The following is a 16,454-nucleotide window of genomic DNA, read 5'->3' on the forward strand; positions in this document are numbered from 1 at the left end:
TGCAAGGCAAACGCCCTACCTGCAGTGCTATTGCTCCATCTCCACCTCTTAAGGTCTTGATCAGTTTGACTGGAAACTCTCCTCACGCATATTCAACTGGCCTCTCAAATTCCTTGAACCTTACTGAGTGTCACGTGACTCCTTCAAGCCCCTTTTGTCCACTCATTGACTGATTGCAGATAGTCCTTTTCTTTTTTCTTTTTTAAATTTTTTTTCATCGATTTGCTTGAGCGGGCCCAGTAACGTCTCCATTGGAGATTTTGTTGTTACTGTGTTTGGCATATCGAATACATCACGGGTGGCTTGCCAGGCTCTGCCGTGCAGGCAAGATACTCTCGGTAGCTTGCCGGGCTCTCAGAGAGGGGCGGAGGAATCGAACTCGGGTCGCCCATATTGCCTGTGTGCAAGGCAAACGCCCTACCGCTGTGCTAGTCACCATGAGATGTACAGTTAAAAAGCTCTTCATGATCAGGTTTCAGTCATACGATGGTCCAAAACGCCCCCCTCTACCAGTGTCCATTTCCCACCACCACTAAAAGTGACCAGTTCCCCTCCTTATTTATTGAAATTTAGCTTAAATGCCATTCTCATGGGCACCATGTAAAGCTGCGAGACGATGTCAAAATAAAACCCTATTTTAAATTATTGCTGTATCATCTAGTTTTATTTTGGCACTGAACACAATGAAAGTTACACAGTAATTACTCTAAATTTATGTCTTTGCCCTCATTTTAACAGGGCTGACGCCAAAATCATTATTACCATGTAAGTTTACATTTCAATTTTTTCTGAGTCTGCTATTCCTTCAATCCCTTCAACATCCTTAAGTGTACTTTAGGATCAAGGACTGATAATATATCATGATTCAGGAGGCTGCTGTACTCAATACCTGATCTACCAGAGATCAGCCAAGACCCTCAACTGCCTGGGTTTCTCCTTCCCTTTTAGCACTGTGTCATGCCTCTATGTCTGCTTCTACTGAAACAGGAATAAGAAGTATATTGTTTTTGTGGCCCAGCAAATTTCATACCAGTGGAAATTCAACAAAGAGATTTTAAGTTCATAGTTATTTATTTAATACACACCAAATACACTTGCACTAGAATCTACCATATAATAGCTCCTTTGTTTCTCTTCACTCTGGTTAGGCAATTTGGGGGTTCTTGTATTCAACTGTGTAGAAGATTTTTATGTATTCGCAAGGTTTATGTGTACCCTTTAGTTAGTCCTGGAAGATCTTGCAGAATTCCAGCCCTTAATTCAGGAATGAGAACGTCGTGGCAAAGTGTGGTAACTCCCACACACCAAATATCCAAACCCCAAGATTAAGTTGACAGGTGCATAAGCTCAAGCCTAGGGCAGGTATCTGGTGAACCCCTCCAATCTTTTCTTTCTGACTATTTACATTGCCTTAGTAATAACTTATCTGTACCTTTTGATCAACTTCAGCCTAATGAGACGTGCTAGAAGAAAACTAAGTGTGAAGGTGGCAAGCTTAATGGAATCCATGCCTACAATGACATAGGATTGGTGGTGCTACTGAAAGATTCTTGAATTTGATGCCTATAGCTCGCCTTAGTTTCAATAACATCTCTACCTGTTGCCTTACTATTAAAATATAGAAACCTCAGCAATTAATCTATTGCGTGACAAAGGAGCAAAGAAATGCATAAGGTGATCCAAAGTAGGTCTATGGAAGTAAACACAGACTATGAGAGATGCCTCAGAGGGAGCACAGGCATGTCTGGTGGCTGAAGTGGGTGATAAGGAACAGAACAGTGAGCACATCCAGAGAGCAAGGCAGTTAGTTCCTCATGATTTTCTCATGATTTTCCCAGTATCACCCATGCTCCGTAGTCCTAAATAAGTTCTTAGTGAATTTAAAACTTTGGAAATTGGTTAAGAGTTCAGGCCTGTCATACCAAGTCTTGGTTTGTGGGGCCTTGATTTGGGAAGAACAATGGCTCTTTCTTGCCAAGGGACAAGTGCATACAAGTATTCAGGGCGAGCACTGCACCACAGGCAGTGTAGCATGCCAGGGTGAGGTGGTGCTAGCCAAGCATAGCAGAGAAGAAACACTTAGATACATGGCTAAAAGAAAAAAAAGAGGTGGGGCTGGAGGTGGATGTTGGGATGAAATGTCACCCCATCTGATATGCCCCAAACAAAGCTTGGCAGTGTCCATAGAGGAACCTGGGCAGAACGCCAGGCTACCAAGATGTCAGTGTGAACTCCCTCCACAAGGGCTCAAACTAATAGAATTTGTGATTTCACCCTTGCAGTCAGAAATCCTAGATCTGGTCATTTCTGGGAAGCAGATCCCCTCAAGAGAAGTACAATGTATTCTCCACAATGTTGAGTCTGACCACATGGCCAGTTCTGATGCTATAAGTTCCTCTTCTTCCCTATTCTTGTACTTTCCCTCCTATGCCTCTTGATTGCCCAGCTGGGCTCTAATTCTTGCTCACATCCTCTCTCCATAAATGGTCAGCACTCCTAACTGTGCTCTAGATTCCCCATGGTTGAATTAGGAGCAAAACAAAAAGCTCTTTCTGCTGCAGGTGAGAGCTCTGTGAAGTGCCCATGCAAGTCCAACAGCTCAGCAGGAAAAAGGGACCCCCTGTGGCTAGCAAAGCAGATTGGAGAGTGAGAGGACAATGTACCTGTCAAAGGAGGGTCGCTCCCCTGCATCGAAAGCATCTCTCAGCTGTTTCACCAGGTTGTCCTGCCCAGGCAGACGGAAGATGCCTTCCTCATGCAGGCCATGCTCCAGGATGAACTCAGCACACTTCTCCACCAGAATGGGCACCAAATGGGGACCAAACTTCTGCTCATAGGCCACGGTCTCATCCAAACGCTGGCCAAACACCGCTGGGAAGAGAAGGAACAGGAACTGTTTATTATTCTGATTGCCCTCAGCTCAATAGAGGTGTCAAGTGCTTTGCTTATCATTTAAAAATATGTCATCTATGACCTCAAAAGTTTAAGGACAATGCTATAAAAAAATTAAGACTATCAACCATATTTTCTATGATTATACCCTGGGAACAGACTCTGTTAGTCTTTTCCATTTGACCCATACTTTTACATATTACAAAAAACAAAACAACCTCCACTTGATGAGCACTTGCTGTGTCCTAGGAATTATGCTATGTACTTTGTATACTGGGCTGGAGCGATAGCACAGCAGATAGGGCATTTGCCTTGCATGCAGCCAAAGCGGGTTTGATCCTTCATCCTGCTCAGAGAGCCCGGCAAAATACCGAGAGTATCCCACCTGCATGGCAGAGCCTAGCGAGCTCCCTGTGGCATATTTGATATGCCAAAAACAGTAACAAGAAATCTCACAATGGAGATGTTACTGGTGCCTGCTCTAGCAAATCGATGAGCAGTGCTACAGTGCTACTCTATACTGTATTTCATTTCATCTTGACAGTCATCATGTGACATGACGAGGTGGTTAAGAACTGTTACACCCAACTTTACAGGTTCTGATGAACTTGCCAAGGCCAGGTGGGAGAGCCTGGAAGTCAGAATTCAAGCCCAGACTGTAAGATCCAAACTCTTGACTAAAATGGTCAAGCAGGCCCTTTGAAGTTAGCTTGTGTCTTACAGTGTTAGAATATAGTCATCTGGCATGTGGATGTCACATACTGTGTGTTAAACTACTGTGGCATTTTTATCATTCAGGCCTGTTTACCACATTTTGCTATTAGCTACTATTAGTACTGTCACATTAAACATGTTCATTCTGCCCAGCAACCTGGAGCAATAGCACAGCGGGTAGGGCGTTTGCCTTACAAGAGGCCAACATGGCTGACCCGAGTTCGATTCCTCCGCCCCTCTCTGAGAGCCCGGCAAGCTACCGAGAGTATTCGATATGCCAGACACAGTAACAACAAAGTCTCCAATGGAGACGTTACTGGGCCCGCTCGAGCAAATTCTGCCCAGCAAAGTTCCTGGAATATCTGAAGTGCAAGGTAGAACTTTGAATTAGTGATTTAATTCATTAACATTTGGATAGACAAACATGGGCTTTCATTCTTTTGAACTATTTATTTAGGAAAAAATCCCCGTGGTTTGAGCAATTTTTTTAATTCCGTGGTATGCAAATGACTTTCTAAAAATATTTTTCCAAACTACACTGCCTCCAGCAAAGCATGTGTAGACCAGCTCTGCCCCATCTCTGTCAGCACTTGGTTCTACAATTTTTCCACCTTGGTGGGTGGTATAACAAGGTTACTTTATAAACTTGGAGAATTATTGGCTCCCCATTTTCTTATCAGGGCTCCATACTCTTTATGTCCTGGAAGTTCAGTGGAGGGAGATTCAGAAGACAGACCAGGCTTCTGCTCTGTCCCTCCTGATCTTTTCCCATCATCCAGACCGCACTGGAACCACACCAAGTACTCTAATCCTTAGGGCACTAGTTCCCAGTCTTTTGTTTTTTGTTTGTTTGGGGTTTGGGGGGTGGAGTGATAGACAGCACAGCAGGTAGGGCATTTGCCTTGCATGTGGCTTACACTGGCTTATTCCTCCGCCCCTCTCAGAGAGCCCAGCAAGCTACTGAGAGTATCTTGCCCACACGGCAAAGCCTGGCAAGCTACCCGTGATGTATTCAATATGCCAACACAATAACAAGTCTTGCAATGTTACTGGTGCCTGCTCGAGCAAATCGATGAACAACGGGAGAACAGTGACAGTGACAGGGTTTTTTTTAGACAATTCTTTCTGTGTGTGGTCATCTTCTCTAGCTAGTTCCTAATCCTCATGGATTTCATGTGGGAACAAAGAGCAGTAGTGATTTGCCGAGCCCACCAAATCCTCCCTGCTCCTCACTACCCCAGGCCAGACTGAAATCTCCTTCTGCCCATCACTGCTGAGGCCTCTTGGATTCTCCCATGTCCACAATCCCCTGTGCCCCTCCCTGCCTTTATAAACCACTGGTCTAAGAGAGCACATCTGCCCAATTTGAGCAGTGATCGACCCTTTCCCTGACTTCCACAGCAATGCTTTCCAAATGACCCTCCAAGTTCTGAGGATTCCTCTACAGCCCTCCCACAGCATATCAGGAACTCAGACAAGAGGATTTTGAGCAGCAGGGAGCTCTGATCTGCTCGTTGGTTGTGTTTTACTTTATGGCCTCCTGTCTCTTTGGTTAAATATTTCTGCGACTAAATTTGGAAATGAGATCTGACATTTCTTAGGTTGACCTTATGCCTGATAATGGCCTACTTTTTTTTAATTTTAAATAAATGTTATTTTTGTTGTTGTTTTCTTTTCTTCTGTTTGTTTGGGGCCATGCCTGGTAATATTCAGGGGTTACTCCTGACTCTGCATTCAGGAATTAAGTCCTGGTGGTGCTAGGGGACAATATGGCATGCCAGGGATCAAATCCAGGTTGTCCATGTGCAAGGCAAACATACTACCCCTATACTATTGCTTCAGATCCTGGCCTATCCTTTGAATCTCAATTCCTGCCACACTTCAAAGGCACCACACCCCCAGAATTCCCAAAACAAGAGCATTCTCTTCATTTTGAGCCTATCATCCATGTTCAGTGTTCATCTTCTCCTTCCCACAATCCACTGGAGAACTCTTCTCAGTGTCCAATCTGTTCATTACCCCTTCCTTATCTGTAGGAATCTATCCGTCTTCCTTGGCCTGACTCAAATATCAGCACTTTTGCCAAGCCTTCCCTGTCCCAGCTTGAGAAACTCTATGCCTACTCTGCACCCATATTCACACTCAAATTCTCCACCTCCTCCCAACACTGTGCTGTAATTACCTGTGTGTAGTTGTGCCTACTGCATGACTATAGGATTCCTGGTGCCAGAAATGGGAGGAGGGGCTCTCCTCATCCCCAGAATTTAGCATAATGGCCTGACACAAGGAAGACTGTCAACACATTTTGCTGAACGACTTAATGAACCAGTAAATCTTTAAGCAAATGTTTTCCATGGTTAATAGCAATCTTGGCATTTCTTTGGTTTGAATGCTAAGAAATTTTAGCCCTGAGATTTTAGCAATGTCACCTTACTCTTTCCCAACACTTTTGTATTGGAGGCTCTTTCAGGGTAAGGGCAAAGAGGCCCGTTATTATTACTGTTTTTGGCATATCAAATACGCCACAGCATACCATATACTGCTAAAATCTTAGGGCTGGGACGAATGGAGACATTACTGGCACCCGCTTGAAAAAAATCTATGAACAATGGGATGACAGTGACAGTGACAAATGCTAAGAGATGGATATCCTCAGTAAACCAATTCAGCTTCACACTAATGTTTGGGTGTATCACCACACAGCAGCAGCAGGCCACATGGAATAGGTCACAGAGACCAGCAAGATGTGATTCTTACTCTCAATAATCTCAATACTGAATTATGAAAATGAAAGAGAATCACGTGCAAAAAAAATGATAATTAAAGAACATGGACAACTCTAGAAAATTAGGCTTCTATTGGTCCATGAAAGAAACTGTTTAGATATTTTCACCAAATGGAAGAAAATGCTTGAAATCCTTGGATTTAATACAGAACATGTGGCGTTTCAGGGATCACAAAGGTAAGAATGAATGTATTTCAGAGAAATCGAAACTTGGACTCCAGGGTCCCATGGGATACACTGCTGGGAAAGAAATCCCAAACAATGTGAGGATGTGCATGAAGACATCAGGCACCCGTGTCTTTCAGGAGAGAGCTTCCACTTTATGAGTGACTCATGTCCTTTTAACCTCACAATGGAGTCACTCCTCTAACTTTTCTCCCCACTTGAGCCTATCAGTCATGTCCAGTGTTCATCCTCTCCTCCCCACACTCCTCTGTTAGTCATGGAAACCTCACTCTCACTGGTACACTCATTTCCCAACATTCCTTTTCCCGCCTTTATCTTTACTCTGCCAATTCTCTCTGCCCTCTCCACATCTTTATCAGGTCACTGAGAGCTAAGTAGGAACATAGCAAAAACAATGTCATGGAAAACTTCTATTTCTAACCTCTTTAAGTCCTTGGTACCAAATCTTCACAGTTCCCCTTGAGCTCACCAGCCACTACCTTTCCCCATTTCTTCTACCCCCCATCTCAGCATATGACCTTGTCTCCTCTCTCCTTTATCTCTTGGAATGAAGGATGGTGTGAACCTCCTTGTCTCCAAGCTCTGTCTCTCCCAAGCTTTCTGCTCTGTTTGTCCATCTTCCCTCTCTTAACGGGAGAACATAACACTTCACCCTATCCACAAATGATGCTTTCTTGGACTGTGGATTCCATTCGCTTTCTACTTCTCCTAGTACTTTAGTTAATTCTTTTTCTGTATCTGAATTTTTCTTCTCATTCAATTGAAAAGGTCCCCATAAGTTTAAGGGTTTTCCTACTTATAAAAGAGCAGTTTCCCAAGCCAGCTCCCATACAAATGATGAAAGCTGACCTTTCTCCTATATACACAGAAAAATGGGCTTACTTCTGGCCCACGGGAAAAAAGCATAGGTGCTTAAAGTGCCTGCCTTACACACATGCAGTCACCAGTTCAAATTCCCAGTGTCCTACATGCAGAAAGCATTACTAGCAATTTTGTTGTTTGAGCTGGCAGCTCTACTTTCTGCAATCCCCAGTGCCACAAGAGATTTCAAACCATATATCACAACCAGGAGTGTGCCAACACCATAAAAAAAGGTAAGCAACTCAACAGCTAGGAAGAACGACCTCTGGTGAGCGTGAATGAGCACTGCTGTGATCTCCAGTGAACACCACTACCATAACTTGCGTGTGTCAGCTAAGGGGCAACCCCTGGCAAGCATGTGTATTAAAGACCACAACTTAAGGACAGTAAACCTTGGTGACCACTGGAGCCAACTGTGCAAGCACCGAAATCAGATGTTCAAATACCCTGCTAAAAACATGTAAGCTCATAGCTAAGCCATGTGTGCAACTCCTGTTCACAGTAAAAAGAATAAAGGAAAAGGAGGAGAAAGAGAATGAAAAATATGAAAGAAAAAGAAAAGGGTCTACTTCTGAGGTCACCCATCCTCACAGCCTCTACTTCTTCACTTATCCATCACTTCTCACCTATTCTGCCCATCCCAATCTGCTTTCATCAGCCTGTGCTTTCCTACTCAATCTGTGCACTAAGATTTCTACTGCACTTCTAATGGCCACCTCTGCTCATTCCTATGAGTCTATTGCTTATGCTCAACTGATGTCTGAGATTCTACTGATGGGAAGGTTTTTTTCTTTCTCAAGTTGTTCTACATAGCTATAAAAGCACCCACTTTCATTCAATCCCATTTCCCTGCAGACTCCTTTGCAGCCTTTTGTACTTGCCCCTTCCTGCATATGTGCCTTTGCTGTTCACTTCCTGCTACGAATTAGGCTTCTTGGTCTAGTCATTCTACTTAGTGGGAAAGTTCATATTAGTTCAAATTCATTTAGAGATCACCTATAAATGAGTAATGCATGCATGACTCATCATAAACCTGCATGTCAGATCCCAGTCTACCTCTGCTGCCACCCTTTTGTCCCTCCTCCTTCAGTCTCATAAATCCACCATCTAATGGCAGCACTACATGTGTATTCTCTAATATCACTCTCCTCACACCCCAATAGTCCCAGAGTGCTATTTCTCTTGTAATCCTTCTCAAAATCAAGAGCTTTCAGTCAGGCACTAGACTAGTTCCTAGGCATGGAGAATTTCAGGTGTTTTTTGTTTTGGCGGGGAAGAGGGATGGAGGGGCACACACAGCAATGCTTAGGGCTTATTCCTGGCTCTGCACTCAGATCACTTCTGAAGGGCTCGGGGGACCCTGTGTAGTGCCAGAGATCAAACCCAGGTCAGCTGCATGCAAGGCAAGCACCTAACCTGCTGTACTATGATTCTGGCCCCAGCACGGAGAATTTAAAGCCATTAACACAACAATATTTACACTTGACCAATCTAATCAGTAAAAATGTGAGTGTTAGGATTATCTGAAACTCTCCTCTTGTCCTACAAACAGATCAGTGTATTTTAAATAGACTAAATAGTTTCTCTTCTCTGTCCGCACTTCTGCTATCAAAATTAATGTCATGGCTTCCTCTATAACCCTGCTTCTTGCAAATTTCTTCTACTGAAATCCACAAAAACAAGAGCTGAGCATCCGAGTATACTGAGCATCTGTTCAGCACCACCTAACTAGTAGTTGGAAATTATAGTAAAAAAGAAGAAAAATTGACCTTTCTCTTAAAGCCTCTGGAGCTAATAACTTTCCTCATTTTCCCCACCTGGAACCACACTTCTCGTGAATCCCAAAACCAGCTGTCTTTTGCTCAGGGGACTTGGTCACTCCCTCCTCTGCTCAGAGAGTATCCTGCATATGCCTCTATTCTATGGTTTATGTAGTTTTATGATTTATTTAAGCATCTCTCTTACCCTGGACAGTGGTTTCTTCAAAGCAGACAGCCCGTCTGCCTTTGTATCTATTTTCATTTCCTGGCACAGAGCCTGGCACCTGATGGATGGGTCCTCAAGGAGCCCTTAGTACCTGCAGTCTCTTGTTCCTCCCCTTCTCTGTCCCATCTCTCCTGAGCACGCTCTGTCCAGCACTTCTCCAGACTTGCTCTTATCAAGAAAATCAACATTATCACATCTTCCAATCCAAGAATCAAATTCTCAGTCTTTGCCTGAACTGCTCCATCAGCAGCATGTGATACAGTAAATGGCCCCTCCCCTTGAGACACATTTCACAAGGCTTTGGTCCACTACTCTTTCCTGTTCCTCCTATTTAACTCATTGGCTACTCCTTCTCAGCATTCCTGAGTGCTTCTTCCTCTCCTCCCTGTCCTCCTTGTTGAAGTGTTTCTGATTTCCCCTTCTTCAGCGGCTCTTATTTCTCCATAATCTCCTGGCTTTAAATATCCCCCCATATGATGAAGACTCTGAACTTCACATCACCGGCCAGAAAAATCAGTGTTATTCCCTTAAACAAGAATAAACACTGCATGCTCGAGAGATAGAAGCCCATGGTCCCTTCTTACAAAAGAGAAAGCATCCTGTTCTTTAGTTAGTCTAGGTTAGACTTGGCCACTCTTCAATTCAAACTACCTATGAGCAGTTTGAAATCAAAAACATTCCTGAAACCCCAAATATCTTCCAACCCCTGACATTTGGCTCTAGACTGCCACCCTTCGGGCATAGGCAGCCATGAAAGAATTTAGATATAGGGAAACAAATGAAATGAGAATTCCCAAAGAAGCTAAGAAAGAAACCAATGGAAGAAGAAGAGAGCTGGCAGTGAGGTGCTGGGCAGACAGAACACTGTTCACCCCTAGGAAACCATGGAGCAAAACCCAGACTCCTGTTCCCTGCCAAGGTTACCCACTCCTTCATGGAACCAGTGCTTTTTGCTCTTCCTACTTTCTGTCAGCATCTTATTAACTCATACCTGCTTGTCACTGTGGAACAATCATTATTAACAGAGACACTTTCATTTTAACAAGTACAAAATTCAATACTTAATTATAATCTATAATCATCATTTAAATTATTCATACATTAAATCAATGAAGTTAATTTTATGATGATTTGCCCTGAAAGCTTTCATGTGTGCTCTCATTTAGCGCTCTTAAGAACCTTTCAAAGTCGATATTACTGTTCTATTTTACAGATAAGAAAACTGAGGCACAGATTAGGAACTTAACCAAGGTCGCATATGCCCTATTGTAAGTTCTAAAACTAGCATTTTAAAGCCTTCATCTTCAATCCAGTGAAATAAAGCTGTCTAGATGACATTTCAGACATCACCAAGTTTCAGAGGGAAGAAGGAAGTGGTGAGGAGTTCACAGGTTAATCCTCCTCTTTACTTTTCAAGCCCTGGTCCCAGATTTGAAAAAACAAACAAACAAACAAACAAACAAACAAAAAACCTGCAGGGGATATGGTTGTAATTGAAAGGAAGGGTTAGCTGTTATCTCCTTTCTATCTCTTCCTTCCCTCCTGGTAACTGAAATGCTCCTGGGTTAGGTACCGAGCCCCCCTCTGTCCTGCTAGTCCAGCTCTGGCCACCAGGAGGGCCCTTCTCGCCACTACTGTCCAGCATCCCCATCAGCCCTGCACCTACAACTGCTTCCCAGGGACTTGGTTCCAAGATTGTCTGCATCCCTGACAGGGAAAGGAAGAGGGGTGGGGAAGGTATCCTTCAAAGAAAGCGCAGAATCACACAATAGGGAAGAAATACCTTTCTTTCGTAGCTTGGGAGTTTTCCTCCTGAAATTCCAGCAAAAGAGAAGTGCCCGGGCAGTCAATTCACAGCCTAGTTCCCAGCGCTGCGTCCTGGGACGCTGAGGCATGGCGGGTCGAGTGGTGAATCCCTGCCAGGCCAACTCCAGGCCCTCCCTCCTCCCTGGGCTGGAAGAACCATCCTCTCTGGCTTCCAGATCAGCACATGCTTGTAAATACTGCTCAGGTTCTGACTGCGGCACGGAAACCATGGGATCTGTCAGCACCTGCCCCGGGGCCCTCCCTTCCTCCTTCCCACACCACTTCCCCCTCCCCACTCACCTTTACACACATGACTCTTGGCTTTTAAAAAGTGAACATAAAGCTGTCAGGGCCCGCAATAAAAATAAGTGCCTTCTTTTACTTAGCAGCTAATTGTCAACTGCCATTCAATAGAAACCATGGAGGTGGACTAATTTTTTTTTTTAATCCCACACACAGCCCTTACCAGCATTGCTCCATATATCAAAGCATCTGGCAGGAACACAGGATTTCACTTAGTGCTGATGAAGCCAGCCCACTCTTCTCTGGAAAATGCTTTCAGCGATGCACGTGGTACAGTCAAGAGTCAGAGTGATCTTGGAGGTGGGCTGCTGAGTAAACTGAGATGAATTCCTCCCACCTTTCAGAAGTCAGCAAATAGTGTATCAACCCTTCGCAGACATGCCCAGGAGACTCGAAATGGACTCAGCATCCTAGGGCTGGCCACTGGGGGTGGTAAAGAGGATAGACAGGAGAAGGAAAGGACTGCCAGGAAGGAACCTTGGCAGTGGGATGCTGCTAACCCAATGTTTATTCTTCCACTTAAAGTACAGGAACCAAGGATTTCTCTGTGGTCCTGCATCTTCCTTCCATGTTGAATTCACTCCTATGTCTTTGCAATGTTACCTCAGAATTGTTACACAAATCTCTCTACCATCACCACCCTCATTTGAGTCACACTGGGTGAAGATCAGCATCTTTAACAAGGTGATTTCTTCTGGTATCAATTTCTTCTCACTCCAGTGCCTGTTCTCCTTTCTGTCACAGGACCTTCACACATGCTATTACTCTGACTAAGACACCGTTTTACTTTCCCCTTTGTGCTCTAGTTAGTCTCTAATGACCCTTCATACTAAGCTTAATTATAACTGGTTCATGGAAGCCTTCCCTGAATTTCCTGACAAAAACACTCCCTTCCCACATGGCAACATGGTACTTTTCAGTGTTGTAACTTTAGGGTGTTTGGGGGATTTTTATTGAATTTTTGAAACTTTTCTAGAGGAAGAGTTGCTTGAGAGAAAAAGCTTTACCTCATTCCCCCCCCCCCCCTCCTTTCTCACCATTGTATCCTAGAGAGAACCATGCTCTGTACAAGGCACATATAAAAAAATATGTTTGGGGTAGATGAAGAGCTCCAGAATTAGGGTGTGAATTAGAGGAGGGGTAAGGACATTAATGGAAATCAGTACAAATAATCTCTTAATGTTCATTTTTGCTAAAGCTCTAGAACACACACAGTAACATTAATGCACAGAGGTATCACATCCCCACAGGCCACCCTGCATGCTGTACATTGTGAAATCATTCTCTGAAGAATGCAGAGAAGTTAAAAAATGAGAGGAAGAAAAGGAACCCAAGTCATACTCAATATTTATGTACTCTGTGCCTAGTGTTGGCAAGCACACAAAAATGCTTAGACTTGAGACTTGCCTGTGGGCTTTAGTGTTTGATTGGGCTAAGCACAACTATGCATAACCAAGTACAGGGCTGAAGTGCCCAGCAGCAGCCTGAGAAAAACCTTCAGTTTGTCTTCCAGGGGAAGAGGGCAAAAGCAGGTCCCAATGGGGTAACAATTTGCAACGCAGACCGCTTGCTCCTGGGAACAACACAGAAACCAAGTTTCCAGAAGGGTCCAATGAAGGCAGAATCTTCTTACTAAAACATAGGGGTTGTTTGGCAGAAATGGGACTTTGAACTTGAGAACAAGATGCTGGAAGTTGAGATGTGATTGTCTTTTGTCCCTGCCTCTTATGCAAACAAGGAAAAAGATGGAATTGTTTCCAGAACTTAAAAAATGAGTATATAATTTCCAGTTAGAACCATAAAAGAAGATAATGGAAAATAAAAGACATAAACTGACTGCTGGAAAGAAAAGAATGTTGAAACACCAAGGTGCTGTTCTTCAAAGTGTGACCTGATGAGTTTTTAAGAATTACTCGCTTAGACTGTGACCTGTTTCTGGCACAGAACTAAAACTTGGAATTTCCTGTCGTGAAAGAGGTACCTAGTTACCAGTAGATCTTGTGATTAGAGGGTTGAAATTTTTAGAGCCATTCTGGAACTTCAGAGAAGGGTGAGGTGCTGATGCTTGAATCAAGTGCCAAAGACCAAAGATTTAATCAAGCATGACTATGTAAAGAAGCTTTCTATAAAATCCCCAAAGGACCAGATTTAGAGAGCTTCCAAGTTGTGAATACATGGGAATTGGGAAAGAATGGCAGGTTCAGACAGAGTACAGAAACTCCAAGGCCTTTCTCACGCACCTTGCCCTATGTAGCTTTTTTAATCTAAATATTCCTGTTAAAATCTTTTATAATAAATCAATAATCCAGAAGTGAACTGGTTACCTGAGTCCTATGAGTGGCTCAAGCAAATTAATTAACTCCAACCAGGGGAGCAAAAGAACCTCAAACTATAGCTGCTTAGTCTGAAGCACAGATGATTATCTAGACTTTCCTGAATATGTGTGTGTGAAAGGGTCGATCTTACTAGGACTCAACCCAATATGATCAGCCCTGATAAGATCAATGGGTGGATCAAGATTGAGTAAAACTATAGAATACCTAGCCCAAATCCAAGAATTGCTTGGATGTGTTGGGGAAACGCACACATTGAAATGGATTCCACAATCAGACAAGGAATGTTCAGAGCCACTGCAGGGGCAAGAGTCAAGAAGCTGGGTGTGCTGTGGGATCACATTGGTTATCTCTTCCTTTAAGGAAGGAAAGGAGAGAGAAAAGGGTTGGAACATGACAAAGCCTTAGCACTGTAGAGTTGTTACTAGAGTGACTTATTAATCTCAAAGTTAGGATTCCATTTTCTAGGGTGAACAGATAGGCAACGATGTTCTGAAAATATCCTGAAGTCAAATGCAAAATTATTTCATTTCTCTGGGGAAAGTTCCTATGACTTTTATCAGATTCTTTAGTTGGACTATGAAGAGCCCTTCACCAAAGCTCATCATTAACATGCCTGTAGGAGGAAATTTTGGAGGGAGAAACACATTTACAATCTAAGTGATAATCTGATCATCAATTAAGAAAGCCTAGAAACAGAAGTTGGTGTTGCCCTGGAAAAAGGAGGCCATTCCTTAGCAGCTACTGTGCTGGGTATTTAGTGTTGACTCTGGGATACATCATTGAACAACAACAACAACAAGATCAATCCTTCCAAGGAGTTTGAAGTTTTCATGCTAGTGAAAAGAGAGCAATGATAATAACTAAGATATTTAAATATTTATCACATGAGAAGTGGTAATAGTGAAGGAGAAAAATAATGCAGGAAAGAGGAATGGGAGGGACAGGGGTTCCCAGGGGAGGAGGGAAATGGGGTGATTTAGAAGCAGGCCCTCAATGTTTGAGTATAGACAGATGTGAAGACAACAAAGGACCCAGTCGTGCAGCTAACTGCTACCTGGGGTAAGAGGCAGAGGAAATAAGACATGCAAGGGCTCTGAGCCATGAATGAACCTGGGTTATTTAGGGAAGGGTACGAAGGCTGATAAAGTTAGAGTGAAATGACATGGCAGAGGTTCCAGAAAATAAGTTCAGAGGAGTATGGGAGGTTGAAGGGCTATTACTAGACTTTAGGCTTTTTTTCTGAAAGAAAAAGGAAGCTACTATGGAGTGTTGAGCAAAGAACAATCTTAATGAGACAGGTTTAACATGTTTACTATGACTGATCTGCTGAAAACAGACTGAAAACGGCAGGACGAAAATATGGAGATGAGTTTGGGCAAACTGCTTACAATCCAGACAAGAAAGTATGACATCTCAGTCAGTAAAGTGAAGCAAAGATGGTGGGAAGTGGGCAGTATCTGGGTGAAGAGAGCCATAGGAACATTAGCCATGCATGTCAGTGGTTACAGGAAGTTTATACCCCGCCAACCCAGCCTCCACCCAAATCCTCCATCTTCCAGTAGGCAGGGGTCACACCCACCAATTGCCCCTCCCCCCCCTCCCCCGGCCCCAACTCCCAGCACCGTGTAATCCCATCAACGGCCAAGACCCAGAGACTACAAAACCCAGCTCCGGGAAGCGACATCTTATTATCTTATTCTTACTTTGGACAACCTGGCAGGCTACCGAATGTATCCTGCCCCACGGCAGAGTCTGGCAAACTCCCTGTGATGTATCCAATATGCCAAATACCAGTAACAATGATGGGTCTCATTCTCCTAACCCTGAAAGCTTGCCTTGAATATGGCACTTTTTAAAATCTCAGGGCTAGGACTAAGGAGACGTTACTGGTACCTGCTCAAGGCAATCAACGAACAACAGGATGATCGTGATCATGATTGTGAACCCAGCAAACACAGACTGGGGGCAATGTACAAACATCACACTGTGTTGGAAGAAACCTGCTTTCAGATAGCCCTGGTCTGGCCCTGAACAGCTGGGCCTCTAGGACAGATCATTTACTTCCTCAGGATCTAAGTTTCCTGTCCTACAGGAAGAGCACATGCCTGACTTGCTCCTTGTTCTCAGACTATGAAAGTCAGAGGAAGTATGTGCCTGAGGACATGGGTTCTTGGGATGAGCTCAGTATTAATGCAAGACAATGTCGCTCAGAGACAGCCCATCAGTTGTGCCCAAACACTATTTTTTTGGGGGGTGGAGGTAAGGGCAATAAAAACTTTTCAAACTCCTCTTTTGTTCTATTTGGTTGAACCTGTCTTGCTAATCACTGAACCTCACCATTTTGCCCTATGAGACAACCTGATTCAGGCTGTCCATTAACTGTAGTTAACTGCTATTATCTGCCACTGATCCTAGAGACTTACTCTAACTCAAAGGGATATTCTGTTCCCTGTGGAACTTTTGGTTCTACCCTAAGAACTTTTTACTTTTTATTTTTAAACCTACCGACACACCCAGATTTTCTGCTTTTTCAAAGATGTCTTTTCATCCATGATTTTACTTCAAAAGGCAGCTTCAGATGTTTT

At 43.6% G+C, this 16,454-nt stretch overlaps 1 protein-coding gene across 2 annotated transcripts in view; it reads right to left on the reverse strand.

Moving 5' to 3' along the window:
- Positions 1-16,454, reverse strand: part of ARHGAP25 (Rho GTPase activating protein 25) — a 95,246-nt gene that overhangs the window by 14,212 nt on the left and 64,580 nt on the right. Inside the window, exons 1-3 of one of the 2 annotated variants that reach the window (XM_056124568.1) lie at positions 11,697-11,713; positions 11,208-11,377; positions 2,664-2,871 (exon numbers count right to left, since the gene is read on the reverse strand). In XM_056124568.1, the coding sequence (XP_055980543.1) occupies positions 2,664-2,871; positions 11,208-11,377; positions 11,697-11,710 (392 nt within the window). In that variant the 5' untranslated portion in view covers positions 11,711-11,713. Of the gene's footprint in view, positions 1-2,663; positions 2,872-11,207; positions 11,378-11,696; positions 11,714-16,454 lie in introns of those variants that run through there. The other variant, XM_056124556.1, reaches the window with a different exon arrangement.

Source organism: Sorex fumeus, unplaced genomic scaffold, assembly GCF_029834395.1.
Source record: "Sorex fumeus unplaced genomic scaffold, SorFum_2.1 ptg000006l, whole genome shotgun sequence".
In the NCBI taxonomy this organism is placed as follows: domain Eukaryota; kingdom Metazoa; phylum Chordata; class Mammalia; order Eulipotyphla; family Soricidae; genus Sorex; species Sorex fumeus.